This window comes from Neophocaena asiaeorientalis, unplaced genomic scaffold (assembly GCF_003031525.2).
Source record: "Neophocaena asiaeorientalis asiaeorientalis breed wild unplaced genomic scaffold, Neophocaena_asiaeorientalis_V1.1 scaffold326, whole genome shotgun sequence".
Taxonomy (NCBI): Eukaryota; Metazoa; Chordata; class Mammalia; order Artiodactyla; family Phocoenidae; genus Neophocaena; species Neophocaena asiaeorientalis.
The window spans coordinates 1,154,137-1,173,295 of NW_020173654.1; the positions used below are offsets into that span (position 1 = coordinate 1,154,137).

At 34.3% G+C, this 19,159-nt stretch overlaps 1 protein-coding gene across 1 annotated transcript in view; it reads left to right on the plus strand.

Moving 5' to 3' along the window:
• The window catches only part of TUSC3 (tumor suppressor candidate 3), a 181,778-nt gene that overhangs the window by 134,710 nt on the left and 27,909 nt on the right, over window positions 1–19,159 (plus strand). Inside the window, exon 7 of the mRNA XM_024747785.1 lies at window positions 18,570–18,633. Coding sequence (XP_024603553.1) covers window positions 18,570–18,633 — 64 coding nt within the window. The remainder of the gene's footprint in view (window positions 1–18,569; window positions 18,634–19,159) is intronic.

The window sequence follows — 19,159 nt, forward strand, 5'->3', positions numbered from 1 at the left end:
GATGCAAACAGATGGCACAATATACCATGTTCTTGGATCAGAAGAATCAATACTGTCAAAATGACTGTACTACCCAAGGCAATCTACAGATTCAGTGCAATCCCTATCAAATTACCAATGACAATGTTTTGCAGATCTAGAACAAAAGAATCTTAAAATTTGAATAGAAACAGAAAAGACCCTGAATAGCCAAAGCAATATTAAAAAAGAAAAACAGAGTTGGAGGAATCAGACTCCCTGAGTTCAGAGCATACTACAAAGCTACATTCATCATAACAGTATGGTACTGGCACAAAAACAGAAATATAGATCAGTGGAACAGGACAGAAAGCCCAGAAATAAACCCATGCATCTATGGTCAATTAATCTATGACAAAGGAGGCAAGACTATACAATGGAGAAAAGACAGTCTCTTCAGTAAATGGTGCTGGGAAAACTGGACAGCTACATGTAAAAAAATGAAACTACATTCTTTAACACCATACACAACAGTAAACTCAAAATGGATTAAAGACCTGAATGTAAGACCTGATACTATAAAACTCTTAGAGGAAAACACAGGAAGAACACTCTTTGACATAAATCACACCAATATCTTTTTCAATCCATGTCCCAGAATAATGGAAATAAAAAGAAAAATAAATAAATGGGACCTAATTAAACTTAAAAGCTTTTGCACAGCAAAGGAAACCATAAACAAAATGAAAAGACAACCCCACAGAATGGGAGCAAATATTTGCAAATGATGTGACCGACTAGGGATTAATCTCCAAAAAAAAAAAAAATTCAAAAATGGGCAGAAGACCTAAACAGAGATTCCTACAAAGAAGACATACAGATGGCCAAAAGGCACATGGAAAAGATGCTCAACGTTGCTAATTACTAGAGAAATGCAAATCAAAACTACAATGAGATATTACCACACCAGTCAGAATTGCATCATCAAAATGTCTACAAACAATAAATACTGGAGAGCATGTGGAGAAAAGGGAATCCTCCTACACTGTTGGTGGGAATGTAAATTGGTACAACCACTATGGAGAACAGTATGGAGGTTCCTTAAAAGACTAAAAGTAGAGCTACCATATGGTTCAGAAATCCTACTCCTGGGCATATATCTGGAGAAAACCATGGTTTGAAAGGATACATGAACCCCAGTGTTCACTGCAGCACTGTTTACAATAGCCAAGAAATGGAAGCATGCTAAATGTCCATAGACAGGAATGGATAAAGAAGATGTGGTACATATATACTGTGGAATATTACTCAGCCATTGAAAAGAATGAAATAATGCCATTTGCAGCAACATGGATGGACCTGGGGATTATCATACTAAGTGAACTTCAAGTCAGACAGAGAAAGACAAATAGCATGATATGGCTTATGTGTGAAATCTAAAAAAAAAAAAAAAGACACAAATGAACTTATTTTCAAAACAGAAACAGACTCTCAGACTTCAGAAAAAAAAGTTAACAGTTACCAAAGGGGAAAGGTGATGGGGAGGGATAAATTGGGAGTTTGAGATTGACATATACACACTACTATATTTAAAATAGATAACCAACCAGGACCTACTGTATAACATAGGAAATTTTGCTCAATATTCTGTAATAACCTAAATGGGAAAAAAATGTGAAAGAATAGATACATATATATGTGTAATTGAATCACTTTGCTGTACACCTGAAACACAACATTGTTAATAAACTATACTCCAGTATAAAATAAAAAATTTAAAAAGATACCATGTATATACCTTATACCATAGATTTATGGTATCTTTTGATGTATAATTGTATATCTGCTGCTTATTTTCGTTTTAGAACTTAGTGTATTATTCTTTGCATTTATTTTATCAATAGGTCAGTTAAGGAAGCAAATGAAAAGAAGAAAATGTTATTTCTTATGAACAGCATTCTATTTTGGGGTGCTTTTTCCTCAGGAAATGGAACAAAGATTCCTCATGATATATATTCTAACAAAAACATTTAATTAGGTAATAAAATACTGGTTCCCAAGTAAGCTTATAAAGAAATTATTCTTCAAACTTTTTTCATGACATTGTACTTATCAAACAGATATGAGAATCATGTGAATACTTAAAAAGCGTTTTAAATGTCAGTAGAAGCTTCCATTCTGCAATTATGTTTGTAGTGGAGAAAAGATATCACTATTACCATTGTTTTTACAGTGTAAGCAATTTTACATTGCTTATATTATAAAATGTGGTTTGCAATATGATAGATGTTAATACAATGATAAATATTTCATAACTTGGCAGTAAAATCATAATTACGCCTTTTGCGTGGATGCAACACAAACCACATTGAACCCTTGATTGTGCAAAAATCTGTTCATGAACATCTTCTGAACACCCTTGCACTGTACAACCATTTCAACATTTCATGAAACTAAAGTACTTCTAGAGAAGCATATATTGTCGTCATCTTTATTCTACTCTTTATTCCACTCTTTTGTGCTTTTAAATTTGGGAAATTAAACCGTAGATGAAGTCACGAAATTGATTCAGCCGTCCAAACGTTAAACAGTGATAACTAGAAAAACGCTAGTCCTGATCATTGAATCGTATGAATTATAAATCCTCATTTGTGAACTATAGGAGAAGTATATTTCATGAATTTTAGACTCCATATTTTTTCTGCATACTAATTTTGTTTTCAGGTTATGTCTCTGAAAGCTTTAGCACCACTGTTTACTATTACACTAAAAGTCTGTCAGACTAACCTAATTTTATATAGGATGGTGTTATTTTCTGAGATTCAGCTACTTTCACAGTGTGTGCACAGAGTAACTGAACCTAGATAATAGGTTAATGTAAATGCACATACAGCTGAAAAATGCTTTTGCCAAGCTATTCTCAAAAGCTTTATATTTACATGTTAAAAAATCTGAAATTAGGTTTAAGGTGTTAGGCTTTTTCTACCCTGAACTTCTGTAATAAGCATTGTAATGACAGTATTGAATACAATATAAAATTTGTAAGTTGTAGGGCTTACGTTACTTCTTAAAACCTATACTTTTAGCAACCTATAAAGTTAGCATAAAGTTTCTATTATGTCAAGCACCACTAAATACTGGAAATCAATCTTGATATGCTCCCAGAGCCACAGGGGAAATGACGTAAATAGACAACAGCCATGCAACTCAGTGACAGACATAAGCTTCAATATATTTCTGTGGGAGCAAAGATGGAGCAAGAGCGTACTGCTTGGATGAATCTATAGGAGATGAGGAGAGAGAAATGAAACAGCCCAGATCTTTTAAGTTTAAAGTAGGATTTCAGTAAGTGGATAACTGAGTGAATTCATTTTCTAGAACCGCCATAACAAAGTACAACAAACTGGGTAGCTTAAAACAACAGAAATTTGTTCTCTCACAGTTCAGGAGACCAAAAGTCTGCAACCAAGATATTGGCAAAGTTGGTTCCCTTCTGGAGTTTCTGAGAGATAAACCATCCCACGCCACTCTCCTTGCTTCTGGTGATTCCTGGCAAGTCTTGGCCTTCCATGACTTGTGGAGGCATCACTTCAATCTCTGTCTTCACCTTCACATCACCTCCTTCTGTTTCTCTGTCTCTTATAAGGATACGCTTTTTGGATTTAGGGCCCACCCTAATCCAGTGCGATCCCAGTCCTAGCTAATTACATCTTCAAGGACACTATTTCCAAATAAGGTCATGTGGTGAGTTTCTGGGTGGCCACGAATTGTGTGGGGACACTATTCAACCCACTACAGTGGGCAAAGTGCAATAATAAAGAAAATGCCTGAAGGCACAGAGGCATGAAAAGTTATTGGGTGGCTCAGGGTAATCAATTTAGAGTAAATGGAGTGAATTTTGAGTACTGTTCAGGTGATTCTAAGAAAATTGATTTGGTACAGATTTGGAAAAGCCTTGTGTGCTACACTAAGATGTTTAGACAGTCTTTTGTAGGCATTTGGCTGCTAGAAACTATAAGTCTTTGAGTGGCCAGGGGCAGATTTGTATTTTGGGGGGAAGTGATATGTAAAACTGTTGGCTGGAAGACTAGTTTGAAGACTGAGGTAACAGATGGTGGATTCCTGAACAGAAAGTGTGGTTGGGTTCCTGAACAAAAAGTGTGGTAGTGACTCTAGACTGGTAATGACAGAACTTTATACCTGGTAAAATGAGTAGAATTAAGAAGACAGGACTGGGGTGACTTTGAGATTGGCTTGGGAGGCAAGTTGATAGCCTATGACATAACTAAGAATGTTCATGCGGGAGGAAAGATATAACATTAAATTTTTACGTGGAGAATTTCATTGAGCAGTCAATCAGCAGGTTTTTTTAACTTTTTTTTTGGATGTGGACCATTTTTAAAGTCTTTATTGAATTTGTTACAACATTGCTTCTGCTCTCTGTTTTGGTTTCCTGGCCTGGAGGCATGTGGGCTCCCAGCCCCCTGACCAGGGATCAAACCCAAACCCCTGCACTGGAAGGCGAAGTCCCAACCACTGGACCTCCAGGGAAGTCCCAATCAGCAGTTTTTTAGGAACACTTTCTAACATTATCCTAGGTATTTTGGAGATAAATATGCACAACCATGGTCCTGTTTCAAGAACTTTACCAGACATTTGGAGTCATGAGACTAATAAAAGTGAAGCAGAAAATAATTCAAATCAACATATAATCAGGTATAAACTTAGTAATTCTGACTTAAACATACTACAGAGTTTAAGATTAGAAAAGGATCTATGTCATGTTGAGTGCTATAAGAAGCCTCATTTAGAAAGTGATACTGGGGGGGATGAATTGGGAGATTGGGATTGACATATATACACTAATATGTATAAAATAGATGACTAATAAGAACCTGCTGTATAAATAAATAAATAAAAATTAAAAAAAAAAGAAAGTGGTACTGAATTTAGATTTGGTAAGTCATATTTAAGTTGGTTCAAAAGAGGATGGATAGCCTGACTAGAAAAGAGAGGGCAACCAAATACTAGACTGTGTTAAATTTGGAAAGGCATACGTAAAAATCTAGGATATGTAAAACCAACATAAGCTGTCTTGGAACATCAGGTAGGCAGATTGGTTACAACTGGGGGTGGGGGGGGGCGGAAAACACGTTTTCTTTTAGTTGTATTATCTTGACAGCCATATACAGTGCTGTTATTTTATTAGAGGGATCAAAGCCAATCTGGAAGCTTTTACCCAAATCCAAGTATGAGAGGATGAGAACAAGTGCTACTAGAAAAGTTGTATTTTGTATATTTTTGGCTATTTCACATATATCTTAGTTCTTTGGCATACTGAACTTCTTGCATGTATTTTTATACCTTCTTCACTTTACCCCCTTCTACCTTACCCTTTATTTTCCTCATCAGAATTTAGCTCCAGGCAAACTCATGTGAGCCATCTAAAAATACCATATCTAAGAGCACAGGAAAAACTTGAGTGATGTGAAAAAGTGGATGACGACGAGGACCACAATGACGAACTACCTCTAATGTTAGGAACTTTACGTTACCTCCTTCAGTGTATACAGTACCCTTATATGAAGTAGTCACTATTATCCCCTAATTACAAGTGGAAAATGACTCAGAGAGGTTAAGCGGCTTGATCAAGTGGAGCAGCAAGAGAACCTAGATCTCTCTGTGTAGCCTTGATTTACAGTCACCGTGATACAGCATGTTGATTTACCTTCATCTTGTCGCAGTACGTTAAATCTGGCTTGCGGATTCAGCTTCCTGAAGTGACTTACAATCACGTCTCCTTCCTGTTCAAAAGTCCTCTGTGACCTTCTTATTCCTATAAAATTAAAATTAGGCATAGTTATTTCTGCGTTTTATCCAAGACCCCTCTAAAGGTAGGGACTGCCTGCATTTCTAGCCTCAACTTTAACTACTTTCTTCCCAGTAGCCCATATCCAGTCCACGCTGTCCTTACCATAGTGCTCCCCACCTGCCCTTTCAGGAGCATTTCCTCTTTTTTCTCTTGTCTGTGGACATTTTACTTTAGGTTTTATCTAGTTTTGATGCCATCTTCCAAGAGACCTTGTTTGCTTCTCCATCCTTCCTCTTACTTTTATAGTGCTTTGTTCGCTGCTACTTATGCCACTTAATTTTTTGCTTGTTTTGTATGTTAGGTAATGTATAGTTATTTAAACTAGATTATAAACTTCTTGAAGGCAGAAACTATGATTTTCTCATTTTTGTGGTATCTAGTACAGGGCCAGGTGCATCTTAAGCCTAGATAAGTAAAGAGTAAGGATGGAAATGAGTTCTGACCCCAAGTCTATAGTCAGTAATCCAGCTGCTTCCTGGCCAACTAGAGTAGAAGGGTTTCAAATCAGCAGGTTTGTTGAATACCCAGAAATGCCTGTGGCTGGAGAAAGCAGTTGCTGAGAGGATGAAGAAATTACTTTTGAACCTCTCAGCTATTGTTTTTCCAGTTATGTGCTGGAATGGCTGCATAGACCCCCAGGGTACTTGTTAAAATGCAGATTCCAGAAATGTACCTTGTAGCAAGATTCCCAATTTATTTATTTGTTCATCTGAGATTTTTTAAATAGAAACATTACATAAATTTAAGGAAGTGCACAGATCATAAGTGTGTGGCTTAATTTTCATGAAGAGAACACACCTACATAACCAGCACCAGATCAGGAAATATAGTGTAGCCTGCATTCCAGAAGCTGTTCCACTTATTCACTAGTTAATCCACCTCAATCCACCAGTCAAGGGTTTCCTGTGTTTTATGTACAGGAAGTTTCAGAACTGCTGCCTCAGTCCAGGCCTGCTCCTAGTCATGCAGATGTAACAAGCATTATTCCCCAAGGTACTTCCTCCTTTTTCTTCTCCCTCCCTTTGTTTTCTAGTCATCTTCCCTCCGTACTAGCTATCCCCCTTCATAATAAAAATTCATAAAAATTTTCTTTTGAAGAATTCTTGTTTCTCCTCGGTGTTGAACTCCTTAAGCCCTAAGATCATATTTTGGGAGTCTCCCCCTTCTATTGTAGGGTTCCAGAATTAGTCCACTAGGCATAGAAGATTCTGCTTTTTTTTTTCCTCAAACCTTATTTGGAAGATTGAAAATGTCATCTTCCCTCCGTACTAGCTATCCCCTTCATAATAAAAATTTTCTTCTGAAGAATTCTTGTAAGTTTCTCCTCGGTGTTGAACTCCTTAAGCCCTAAGATCATATTTTGGGAGTCTCCCCCTTCTATTGTAGGGTTCCAGAATTAGTCCACTAGGCATAGAAGATTCTGCTTTTTTTTTTCCTCAAACCTTATTTGGAAGATTGAAAGGATAAAAATTTCAAAGCATTTTGCCATTAATAATTTATTTTTTTCTGAACGAAAAGGTTATCTTATAAAATAGCTTACTACATTTTAAAGAAAAGAAAGGTACATATATTTTTAATTGCTTTAAGCATTAATTAAGGGCTCAATATATATGGAATTCATATATACAAACTACATAAAATAGATAAGCAACAGGGATTTACTGTATAGCACAAGGAATTATACCCAATATCTTTTAATAACCTATAATGGAATATAATCTGCAAAAACCCTGAATCATTATGCTGTATACCTGAAACTAACACAGTATTGTAAGTCAACTATACTTCACTAAAAAAGGACTCATTTTTAGAGTTTGTGCTCATTTAACATTATCTTTAGATAAGTACACTACTGTATGGTGCAGACCTGGTTTACTAAGCAAATTAAAGCTGTAAACACTTTTGACTGAGATTTGTTTAGTTTGTTCAAGAAAATATCTTTAAGTGGACAATAGTACCTTGATTGTTTATATCCATAAAGATGATGCTAATTGCCAATATATTTTATCTTTTACTGAGTAGGTTTTCTGCTTTTGAAATTTTACTTGACCGAGTTATTCTATTTGAGAATTTGTTTTTAAATTTATACCTTCCTTCTCCCCCCAGTTTGATAGTCAGGTTTTCACTATATTTTTAGGAACTGAAAGGAAACCATAAATAAGAAACGAACTTTATGAATACGTGTTGTTTTGATTTGTTAAAAAAAAACATTGCAGTAGCCACCAGATGATATATTAATTCCAATTAAGTAGGATAAATTAGAACTGTGCAGCCCTTGATTTTTTTTTAATATTTTCAAGAGGAAAAAAATCGCAGTAAGTTGGTTTGTAGCACTTATGTAAATGATGTTATATTTTTATTTCTTAGGATTGAATATTCTTTGTGTCATTGATATTCTTTTTGGAAAATATTTTTTACAATATTGAAGACAACCACGTAGTAACTTCATTGAAAAGTAAGATTAGAGGGTCTTAAAAGACTTCAGAGGTTATCTAATTCATTCTTCTGCCTTCAGACATGATAATTTTTTTTTTCAGTCCCTTTGTTCAGAACACCCACGCTGTCGATTCTTTCAGCACACTGGCCTCATATGATCATTTTTTTCTCTTTAAATCTATAACCTACCTATTCATTCCACTTAAACCGCTCATTTGGGAACTATTTACTTGAAACCTCATCAAAACTTGTAACGTTTCCCAAAACCAAGCTCTCAAACTTGAAATTAGTATCATTGAATTCAGTTTCTTCTGTTCTCTTAGGTTGTCTGTGCCCATGAACTCACTTCATTTCTGGTCACTCCCAGCATCCTTCTGTCTGGCTCCTGTACACCCATCACTCCCCTCAAAATCACACCAAGTTCACCAGGGCTTTCCACATTGTTAAATCAGATGGACATTTCCACAGCATTTGCAAGCAATTCTTACTGTTCTAGAATATTATAAACTACTTGATGACAAGAGTAAAAATGTTGCCTTTCTTTAAAAGAACATATTGTTCCCCAAATAATCCACAAATATTTTTGTAAACGTTGTAAAAGATTCAAATAATACAAAACTATGTAAAAGAAAATATGTAAGCCTCCTTTTTTAATACTCCTCTCTCAACTTGTAAAATTTGTTCCACAGTTAACAGTGGTTTACAATTTTGTGCAGATCTTTCCAGTTGCTTTTCTAAGCTTTTCCACACATGCCCACTTGTCCACTTGTACAAAAAAAAAATATATATATATGTGTGTGTGTGTGTGTATAATTTGTGTTTGTAAAAAGTCATTTCAAATTTCTCCCAGCAGTGCTGGCTGTTTTTGAAAAAAAGTACTTCCTGATTATAAGTGAAAAACTCATGGAAGAATTTTATTACAGATACGATGGAAAGACTCTCATTTGTTTCTGCTTGTTTTTTCCAGATAATGTTTCTTTGAAAATATACCTCTTTAGAATTGACAGAAAAGTGCAAAAGTCTTAAATCTATAAGATGAGTTTTGACTGGCCTTAAATATCCAAATACAAAATTTGTGAGTGCCTTTTTCCCCCTATTGTGTATTTCTGATTAAGAACAAATCTGAAGAATTTCTTATGAATTAGCCAGTTTTAAAAAAAAGAGAGAAAGCACAGTTAGAAGAAGCTTTAGTCTTTTCATAATGTATATATTTATAGTGTCACAAACTCTCAATATGTGAAGGTAAGTTCACATTTTGATATTTGCAAGCTCTCATGTAAGATTTTTTAAATCTATAAAGAAAAAGCCAGTGTTTTTAAAATGGAATTATATACAACAAAACCAATTTATATGTAAAAAATTCATTAAGTGTATACAAATACTCCCTTGTAATACTAATACACAAGTACATTTGTAATACATTAATTACTAATGATGGAATACACTTTTGAAATATCTGGAGAAATATGATTTTTTAAACTATATGTTTATAGTACATACTGATAGCCACCAAATATCAATATTTACTTGTTAAAAATTTTATTGGCAAAAAACTGCTTACTAAAAATAAAATCATTATTTAATGAGCTCAGTCTCAATCTGAAAAGAGTAAACTCTGATTTTATTAATTTTAAATAACATTCATGCTACATAGCTGTTTAAAGCATCACTTTTTCTCTAAGATTTCTATATAAAATGTCCAGAGTTTAACTGTTCTTTATGCTATTTTGAGGAATTAACTTCATATGTTAGCTTCATCTAAGATGTTAAAAAATATGGAGTTATTAATAGATGCTCTAGATTTTTTTAAAATTCCTGAATTACACTACATATACAGAGTTCTAATATCATTTTACATTTCACTTTAGGGTTTAAATACGTTTTGTATTTAAATTGCTTTAAAATATGTAGAAGCAAGTGTTTGAAGCCTGTTCTCTTTTTTAAAAATAAATATTCTGTATTCTATAAATGATATATCCTTTTTCCTGATACAGTGTTATTCATGTGAGTTTTAAGTCCAGAATCCTAACATTCTAAATCCATATGTGATTAAGATACAGATTAAATGTTATAGACAGTAAGTATTATAATAGTTTAAGAGCATTAACTGTTTATTAATTAATTATTAAATTTTATTACAAGAGGTAGAATTTGAGTTGGCATTAAATCACGCTGAATTTTGGTTATCCAGTAAGAATAAAGATCATTTCTTGATATGGGTCAGGGAAAAAAAAAAATGGAACAGCCTTAAGAACCCATATAGAGGTGGAAATGAGGATAGGATGTTTGGGGGCCATAATTTTCTTTTTCACTGAGGTGTAATCTTTTTTAATAGATATAGTGTGAGAATAAATGGACTTAATGTGGCACCCCAATCATGTCTACCTCCATACCCCTTCCCAGTAAGATTAAACTCCTTCCCATCCTCTGTTAATTTCCTTGTCACAGTCTACCTGATTAAAATCCTCTCCCAGTGTTCCTAATTTACCTCAACATAATCTCCATTGAAATACCCTGTTTACAGTTAACCATCTTTGGAGTCTTTTCCTTCCATTTCACCCTACAGTAATTTTCACCTTTTATATTTCTCTAGAATTCACTGAACACATAGCTAAACTGATAGCCAAAATTATAGTCCTTACTAAATACCATGTAATTTAGTAGCTAATTTTATTAACTTCTGATCTGTTCAATCCTATAGCAGTCCTCAGTAAGAAAGATCCTATTATTATCCCCATTTACAAAGGAGGCAACTCAAGCCCAGACTCAAATCTTGGTCTACTAATTCTAGTACACTGCCCTCATTTTATTTTATCTATATGGTTAGAGATCTCTTTATGCAAATGTTACTGTGTTTCCTTTTGAGCAGAAACACCACGTTTTATATTTACTTGTTTTCTCATTTTATGGAATACAGTATCTCTTTTAAGTACTGAGTAGACAGTTGCTGGCTTGATTTCTTAATTGGTTGATTCAAAAGTGTTTGACTTAATTGCCAAGGGCTTTGGCCTCTAAGCAATTTTAAATTTTCAAAGCTTTGTGGGCAGTAGACCGATGAAAGTGGTGATTTTCGAAGATTTAGCTAGAAGTGAGAGATTGGAGTGTAAAGATTAGAGCATCTGTAATCCAAGCATGATGTAATAAACATTCAGACACAATCAGTTGTGTCAAGGTAACAGAAAAATGGCAAATGTAGAATAGGAAGTGTTCACTGGCTCTATGATTGATGCAGACATAAATGCTAAAGTTGAAACTTGGTCATTAGAAGAGTGGTTGCATTATTGACAGGAGCATAGAAGTCTAGCAAGTCTGGCAAAGATAAATTATTTTGTGTGGAGAATACTGACATTTGTTTGAAAAAATTTTGGTTTTAGAGTGTTAGGACATTCAAGTGGGATATTCAAGTAGATATATCCAATTAGTAGTTACTCCATAAAATGTGACACTACAGACCTGTCTGAGAAGGAGTCTTTCATACAAAAGAGCTATTGAATTTAAGAGTATGAATCATCCAAAGGAGAAAATGTGAAAAGAGAATAGAACGTCGTGGACAAATAATGTAACTTTTCTATATTTCAATTATAGAGTCCTTACTAATTAAAGTACATGTTACCATTTTTAATGACCTCTTTATTTTAAGAAACCCATGAATACCTAGATTTTGTTTTAGATTCATGTATTCCCAATTGAATGTAAATGTTCTATATATTAGTATAAATACTGGTATATATTTACTATGAATTTGAACTTTGAAATAACTAAATTTTTACTATACATTATATCTGTTATAAAGTTTTGATCTCCTTTTGCGTAAGAACACACAGCAAACAAGAAATGCTGTTGTTCTTCCTTCAAAATATATCCAGGGTCAGATCACTTGTTATCACCTACCATCAACCTGCTTTACACTACCAGCATCTTCTGTCTGGATTACTGTAGTAACCTCCATCTCATCTCTTTGCTTTTATCCTTGCTCCATTACACTCTATTCTCAGCATAGCTCACATTACTCTTCTGCTCACAACTTACCTATTAAGGCTTCCCATGTGACTCAGAGTAAAATCTAAGGCCTCACCAATACACTGACCTTTCTGGTCCCTGAACACATTTCTACCTTAAGGCCTTTGCGCCAGCCATGATTTCCCTTTGCCTGGTGTGTGCTTCCCTCAAAATCAGTATCGCTAATACTGTATACAATTAATTTTATATTAGTTATATATACATATGTGTATTATGTACTTATGTTGTTTTTTGTCTTTCTCTGGTCTCTCCCCAACACACACGTGTGCACGAACACTAGACTGTAAACCCCATGAGGCCAGGGATATTTGCTCTGTTCACTCTTATCTCAAGTGCCTAAAAACGTACCTATCACGTGATATTAGACATTCAATAAATACCAGTTGAATAAATAAATATAACAACAGCCAACACTTAATGAAGGCTTACTTCATGTCATACTTTTCTAAAGCTTTAAATTATTACAGCATCCTTGCTTTACTGATACGGAAACTGAACCAGAGGTCAGTTAAGTAACACGCCCCATCTCACACCGCTAGCAGCCTGGTTTCTAGCCAGAGTTCCCAGCCATCACTGTGGTACTTCTGTTGAAGATGATCGCTGTGTTTGGTGCTATAAAGTTTTTATGGAAGAACCAGAAGTTGTATATTAGCCTCTACATGCAAAATACTTCTCATATACCTGGATTCACATTGTTAGTATACAATGATTAAATATACAGATGAATGCCATTACTCTGAAGCCTTGAAATATTAAGCTTAAAGAAATAATCACACCAAGAATTTGATGTCTCATTTGCCAGATGAGCAGGCTCAACCAGTTGCATCCATCATTAGTTAAAGCCAATCTCAAGGCCTGCAGAGCCGTGGTACTGTCAACAGTGTTATATGGATCTAATCTCTGAATCCTTATCAGCATCATTTTCATTTTTTAGACAGGTTTCATTTATCATACCATTGTGCTATATTTCATATCAAATGTCAAGATAAAGTCTCTGATGTCAAAGACATAGAGGCAGTGATTTTCCAGGCTTGCTCATCAGAATGCAGTGATCCTGGACATTCGGAGAAAATGGATGACACTGGACTTTTAAAGCAGTTGGCATTAGGTGAACTTTAGAGCGAGTATCATTCTTAAGACAATATAAGAGAAGTTTCAAGGACTAAAGCTATCCGAAGAATTGGACTAGAAAAACTGTCATAGCAGGTAGTCCAGCATGACTGGGACCCAGACTGAGCAGTGTTTTACTCATGTTTCAATCAGTGAGGCGGTGACAGGAAAAAGTACCAAGTACAAACAGTGATCAAAGGATGATCTAATAGATATGCTAAAAGATTCATAATTAAGGAAAAATTGCCTAGCCACCCAGGGTGCTTTCATCCATGTGAAGATGCTTCCATATATAGGATTATCAAAGATTATCATGTGAGAACTAAGAGTGAAAATGTGAATGTCCATTTTCACAGATAAGCCAAAAAAGAGGAAAAATATAAGAGACTATGCTTCAAAAGACAGTGGTCCTTTTCTTGTTTATTTTTTGTTTAAATGCATTTTATAGATTTTTCTTGATAATACCATCTTTTTATCACCTACTAGCCCCATAAGTAACAAAAAATGATCTGTACCAGGGAAATGAATTAAAGAGAGGTTAAATGGCTTTCCTGGGGAAAAACATTTAATTTATTTGCAAAGCTAGAATAGGGCAAAAGAGAAACTCTGTTCCTGATGCATTTCTTACACCAATCACAGATGATGCAAAATACTCGGTGATATGAAATGAGTGATTTTATTTTTAACACAGAATCAGGTAAATTTTAAGCTACATTAGTTGCTTTGTTGTTGTTCTTGAATTTTAGATTACATTTACAATAATGACATGAATGTAAATTTTAAGCTACATTAGTTGCTCTGTTGTTGTTGTTCTTGAATTTTAGATTACATTTACAATAATGACATGAGAATAGTAATGTTCCTTGATGGTTGATTTTTTTTCCCAAAGATAAAAAGGAAAAAAAGCCCACATATTTTTTTTAATTATACTTTTCATATATATCTGATATGACAGAGTTACCAAAACTTTTGCATTGTAGATTTACATATTCAGTTCATCTCACATCAAAAGCTGTTCTGTTGGATTTTAAATGAAGAATATAACATAACTTTTCATTTTCAACTTACTACTTTAGTTACCAAAAAAATTCTATGAGAGTAATTATACTGTGCATTTCAAATTTTCTTTCATTAGTGAATAAAAGAAAATCTATAATAAGGCTAGAAATGTGTTCTCAGGAAAATATTAATTACTAAAATTGCTTAGAAGCTAAGTCATAGGGCCTTTTAAGTTTTTGCCGTACACTTGGAAGAAACTTAGTCTTACTGCGTTGTCACATTTTTTACCTCTCAACATTTTGAAAGCACAGTGAATATGAGAAGCTCTCTCATCAGTCATATTATCAGTTTTGTTCAAAAAGTAAAAGGTGCTTCTCCAAACATAGTTTATCCCCAGTAGCTGTCTTACTAGTGTCTGGGGCTTAGGGTTGTTTTGTAGTATCTGCAGAGTCTTCCAGCTCTGCACTCTGTTCTCATTGGCTGACCTTCTAGGGAGGGCCAATTATGATGAACTATTTCAGCATATTCTGCTGAGGATTTCCTTAGTATCGATTGGAGCTTTTTGTTCTTGGTGTTCTGTTCTGTTACTTTTTCTCCCCCTCCCCTCCCCCCTTTACAATATGTGAACTACCAGTCTTATTGGCACTGTAATTCAGGTCAAGCTCATAAGGACAGCCATTTCTTCACTGTACGAGCAGGGCTGACAACTTTTTGTAGAGAAGGGTTTGATTAAGACCAATCATACCCTTCCTAGCCTGGGGAAGTCAAACACAGTGGCATTCTTGGCCACCAGGATATAGATAATACCTATTTATATCTCTTAGGTAAATCCAGGAGGACTTCGCCTAGCTACTGTATGATCTATATCACATCTGCCATTTGGTGTAGCAGCCTAGCAAGAACTAGTGCTACCTCAGAGAAGTTTATGTAGTTTGATGAATAAAAAGAGGACCCCTAAGGAAAGGGCTAGGAATATGTAACTGTCAAGAAATGGAGAAATCTTTTATTAGGATGTCAGAGTGCTAAGTACCTCGGGATTTCCACTCGTTTTGTGCACCAGCAGGTGACCCGGATACTTCCATTTGCCAGCAGAAGCCCACCTGCCTGCCCATCTGCCTACCTGCCTGCTCTCACACTTTGTTTTTACTATAAGACTCAAGTAATTGGTTCCATCTTAAGCAAGATTATAGTGTCATACAGTGGGAAGATCACAGAATGCCTTTAAGTACTTCTATTAAATTTAACACTAAATAAATAAGATAGTATATCTTAATAGTTCAAAAGAATCTCTTCCTGGATGTTAGTATTCTCAGAAAGAAACTGAGAAGGAAATAATAAAGATGATTTCATTTTAGTTCTGGGTACCTGGGCATACCAAGGAGACTCAGGCCTAGGGTGTCATTACTGCATTCCTACTAACTAATATATCTTAAAATAGTATCTTCTTTATTTAGAGTTACATGGTTAAAAAAAAAAAGGATTGATTCTATCATATATAGAAAACGGATCCCTCATTGTCTATAGGCTTTGAGCAGGAAAGCAGTGGCTCTTCTACTGGCAATTCTTAAATAGGCAAGATTAACTTTTTTTTTCTTTCTTTTTAAAAAGACTTTATTTTTTTAAGATCAGTTTTAGGTTTACAACAAAATTGAGAGGAAGGTACTGAGATTGCTTATATATCCCCTGACCTCACACATTTATAGTCTCTCCCATTATCAATATCACTCACCAAAATGGTTTTGTTTTTTTGTTTGTTTGTTTGTTTTACCAAGGACAAACCTACACTGACACATCATAATCACACAAAGTGTATAGTTTACCTTAGAGTTCACTCTTGGTGGTGTACATTCTGTGGGTGGAAACTTAGATTACTGATTTCAGATCTTTCTTTTTTTCTAATATATGCATTTAATGCTATGAATATCCCCCAAGCACTGTTTTCATTACATTCCACAATTTTGATAAGTTGTTTTTCATTTTCATTTAGTCGAAATATTTTTAAATGTCTCTTGAGATTTCTTCTTTAACCCATTTGTTATTTAGAAGTGTTTTTTTTTGTGTGTGTGGGAGGGATGAGAATTAATTACTTAAACTTAAAGACATAAGTTTATTTAAGAGCAATGAGGGAACTCTTTTGACTTCTTGGAAGTGTTGCCAAAGAAAATACAGGATTTTCATCCTACATTCTGATTTTATGTTGATAATAAATCATCATGTTTTCTTCTTTTTGCTATTGCAGTACTTCTGTTGCAAAGAATGAGAGTCATATGCTAGCCGAGTGAGAGATTATCACTTAAATATTTTCTTAAATTTCAAGTGTCTGCTCTTCTTGTACTGGGAGATAGTAAATAAGGGACTGAAAAAAGCTGAAAGGATTCACACAGGTAATTTTTCATGACGTATGCAAGAAGGGGGAAAGAAAATGAGCAAATAAAATTTCATAACTAATTTGAGTCAAACTGCATGAAAAGACTGGACAGAAAGAATTCATGTAGATGGTAAATTATAATCACAACAGCATTTCCTTTAGCTGTTGACAAGCTCTTGGTTCATTCTGCAATCATGTACTTTAAAAATGAAAGAAGGGACCAAAAGTGCTTTCGTGGATTTGACCTTGAACTGAAACTGTCATTTGGGTAACAGCAGGCACTATCAAACCTTAGTCTTCATTTGCCATTTTCTTGGTGTCATAAATGCTTCTTTTTAAATAAGTTACATTTTTTTCAGTGATCAGAATTCAGAATCACATCTCTCTGGGATTGGTGTGAGCACTTTTTTTTTTCTTGTAAGGAACTTATGCCAAAGCATACCTACTTTGTTACAGTTATTAGAATTAAATGATACTGCATGTAGAGCTTGTGTTAAACACAATGAGTGCTTGATAAATGGCAGTTGTTATTAGCACTTGGTATGGTTGTATCTGTTATTATCTATGCTGTTACAGTTGTTACAATAATAAAACCTTCATTTCTTAGTTCTGAAGATCTTAGTTTCTAATCAGACGAAGTAATGTCAAGCACATGGCTTATAGTATTTTATTTGTCTTGCTACACTACTGTCATTGATTGGTAAATATTTAGTAGAATAAAAAGAAAACACACATAATAGGATTCCTCAGAAGCTATAATGTGAATAAACCAGAAATGGCTATTTTTTAGTCAGTTTGCTTGAAGCTGTGATTTAAAAATATATCCAGACACAACTTTGGATGAGGCAGCTGCACTACAAATGACTGAGAAATTAGAGATGGAAACAAAGACAGTTTAGATCAGAGTATCAAGAGTAGCCTTTGCACGGAAATACCAAGACAGAATTGATGACAATATACACAAGACTGTATATGCTTCCACAAGATCGTAGGAATCATCTAATCCAGTTCCTAGTTTTCTAGATGAGGGGATATTGAATATCTGAGAGATTTGGTGACATGCCCAGGGTTGAGGACAAGATGGAATAACTTTCTGACTCCTAGTTAAATACTCTTTCCATTAAAGCAGAAATACTGTGGGAATCAGCAAAATATCCTGGATGGAGATCTTTGTCAAATTTCTATAACTGACTGGTATCAACTAATAGAGTTCTTACTAGGTATAGGACACTGTACCTTTCTCAATGGGGTTAAACGATTATAGTAATTATATTTTGAAAAAAATCAGTTGAAATTCTCTAATAAAATGAATGCATTGATAAAGCTATCTCATTTTTAAAACTTTGATAATGTGGAAAAGAGTCGTTTAACTTTTGATAGGTCATTTTCTACTTACTTTGAAGGATGGAGAGTCATTAGACTTAGTTGCTCTAATTTGTACCTTATGCTTATACTAAGTACATTTTACAGTAACTCTGGAAGAATCATTACATTGTGCGTATGTGTTTGTGGTAAAACCTTTTAACAAATTATATTAAGTTTACTTCTGATGTTAGGTTGCTTTCTACAGTTTACAGTTACATCAGCCAGCAACATTTTCATCTGTTATTTCTAGTTAACTATAATTATTTTATTCAAAAATAACTAATAATTATTTTATTTAAAAACTATAAATAAAGGCTTAATTCATAGATTCATCCATTGTTTATCTTCAAGGCATAAAACATACAATACAAAGGAAAAAAATCTACCCAACATCTGCTTTTGCCCGGATTGTAATTTTCGCTTCTTTGTCTTGTTTTATAGAGCTACATCCATGGGAGCAGCCAGGCTCAATTCGTGGCAGAGTCACACATTATTCTGCTACTAAGTATCCTTTAAAACACAGATGGACTGAAAAGGACAAAGCAAAGCTGCATGCTATCAAATTGATTTTTTTCTAATATCAAGACTTTCAAGACATTAAATTTTAAACTTTACCATTTGACTAATTTTCTAATTCCTATGCTGATTATTTTTTCTTGCATTGTAATTTTTTAAATTCTGAATCATTAACAGACTGTAATTTTCTCTCTCTTTTTTTTTTAACTGACTACTGAATTATGAAGAATAGCTTTTGCTCTGCATTGATTATCTCTGGCTAGAGTTTTTTGTGACGTTTGTATGGTTTTCCCCTTTAGGATCTTAATGGGGAGAAAAAAGTGTCCTATGATATAAAAAGCAGGATAAAAAAATTATCTTAGTACTGCTTCCCTTAAATATTATAGTAAGTGAGAAGAGGGAGATTTAGGATAATTCGACATCTTTTTGGAACATGGCAGACTAAATGTTATGAATCAGATAACAGTACAATTTATGGTTTAGAGGTAGAAGGGTAAAGAAGATAGCAGGATAAG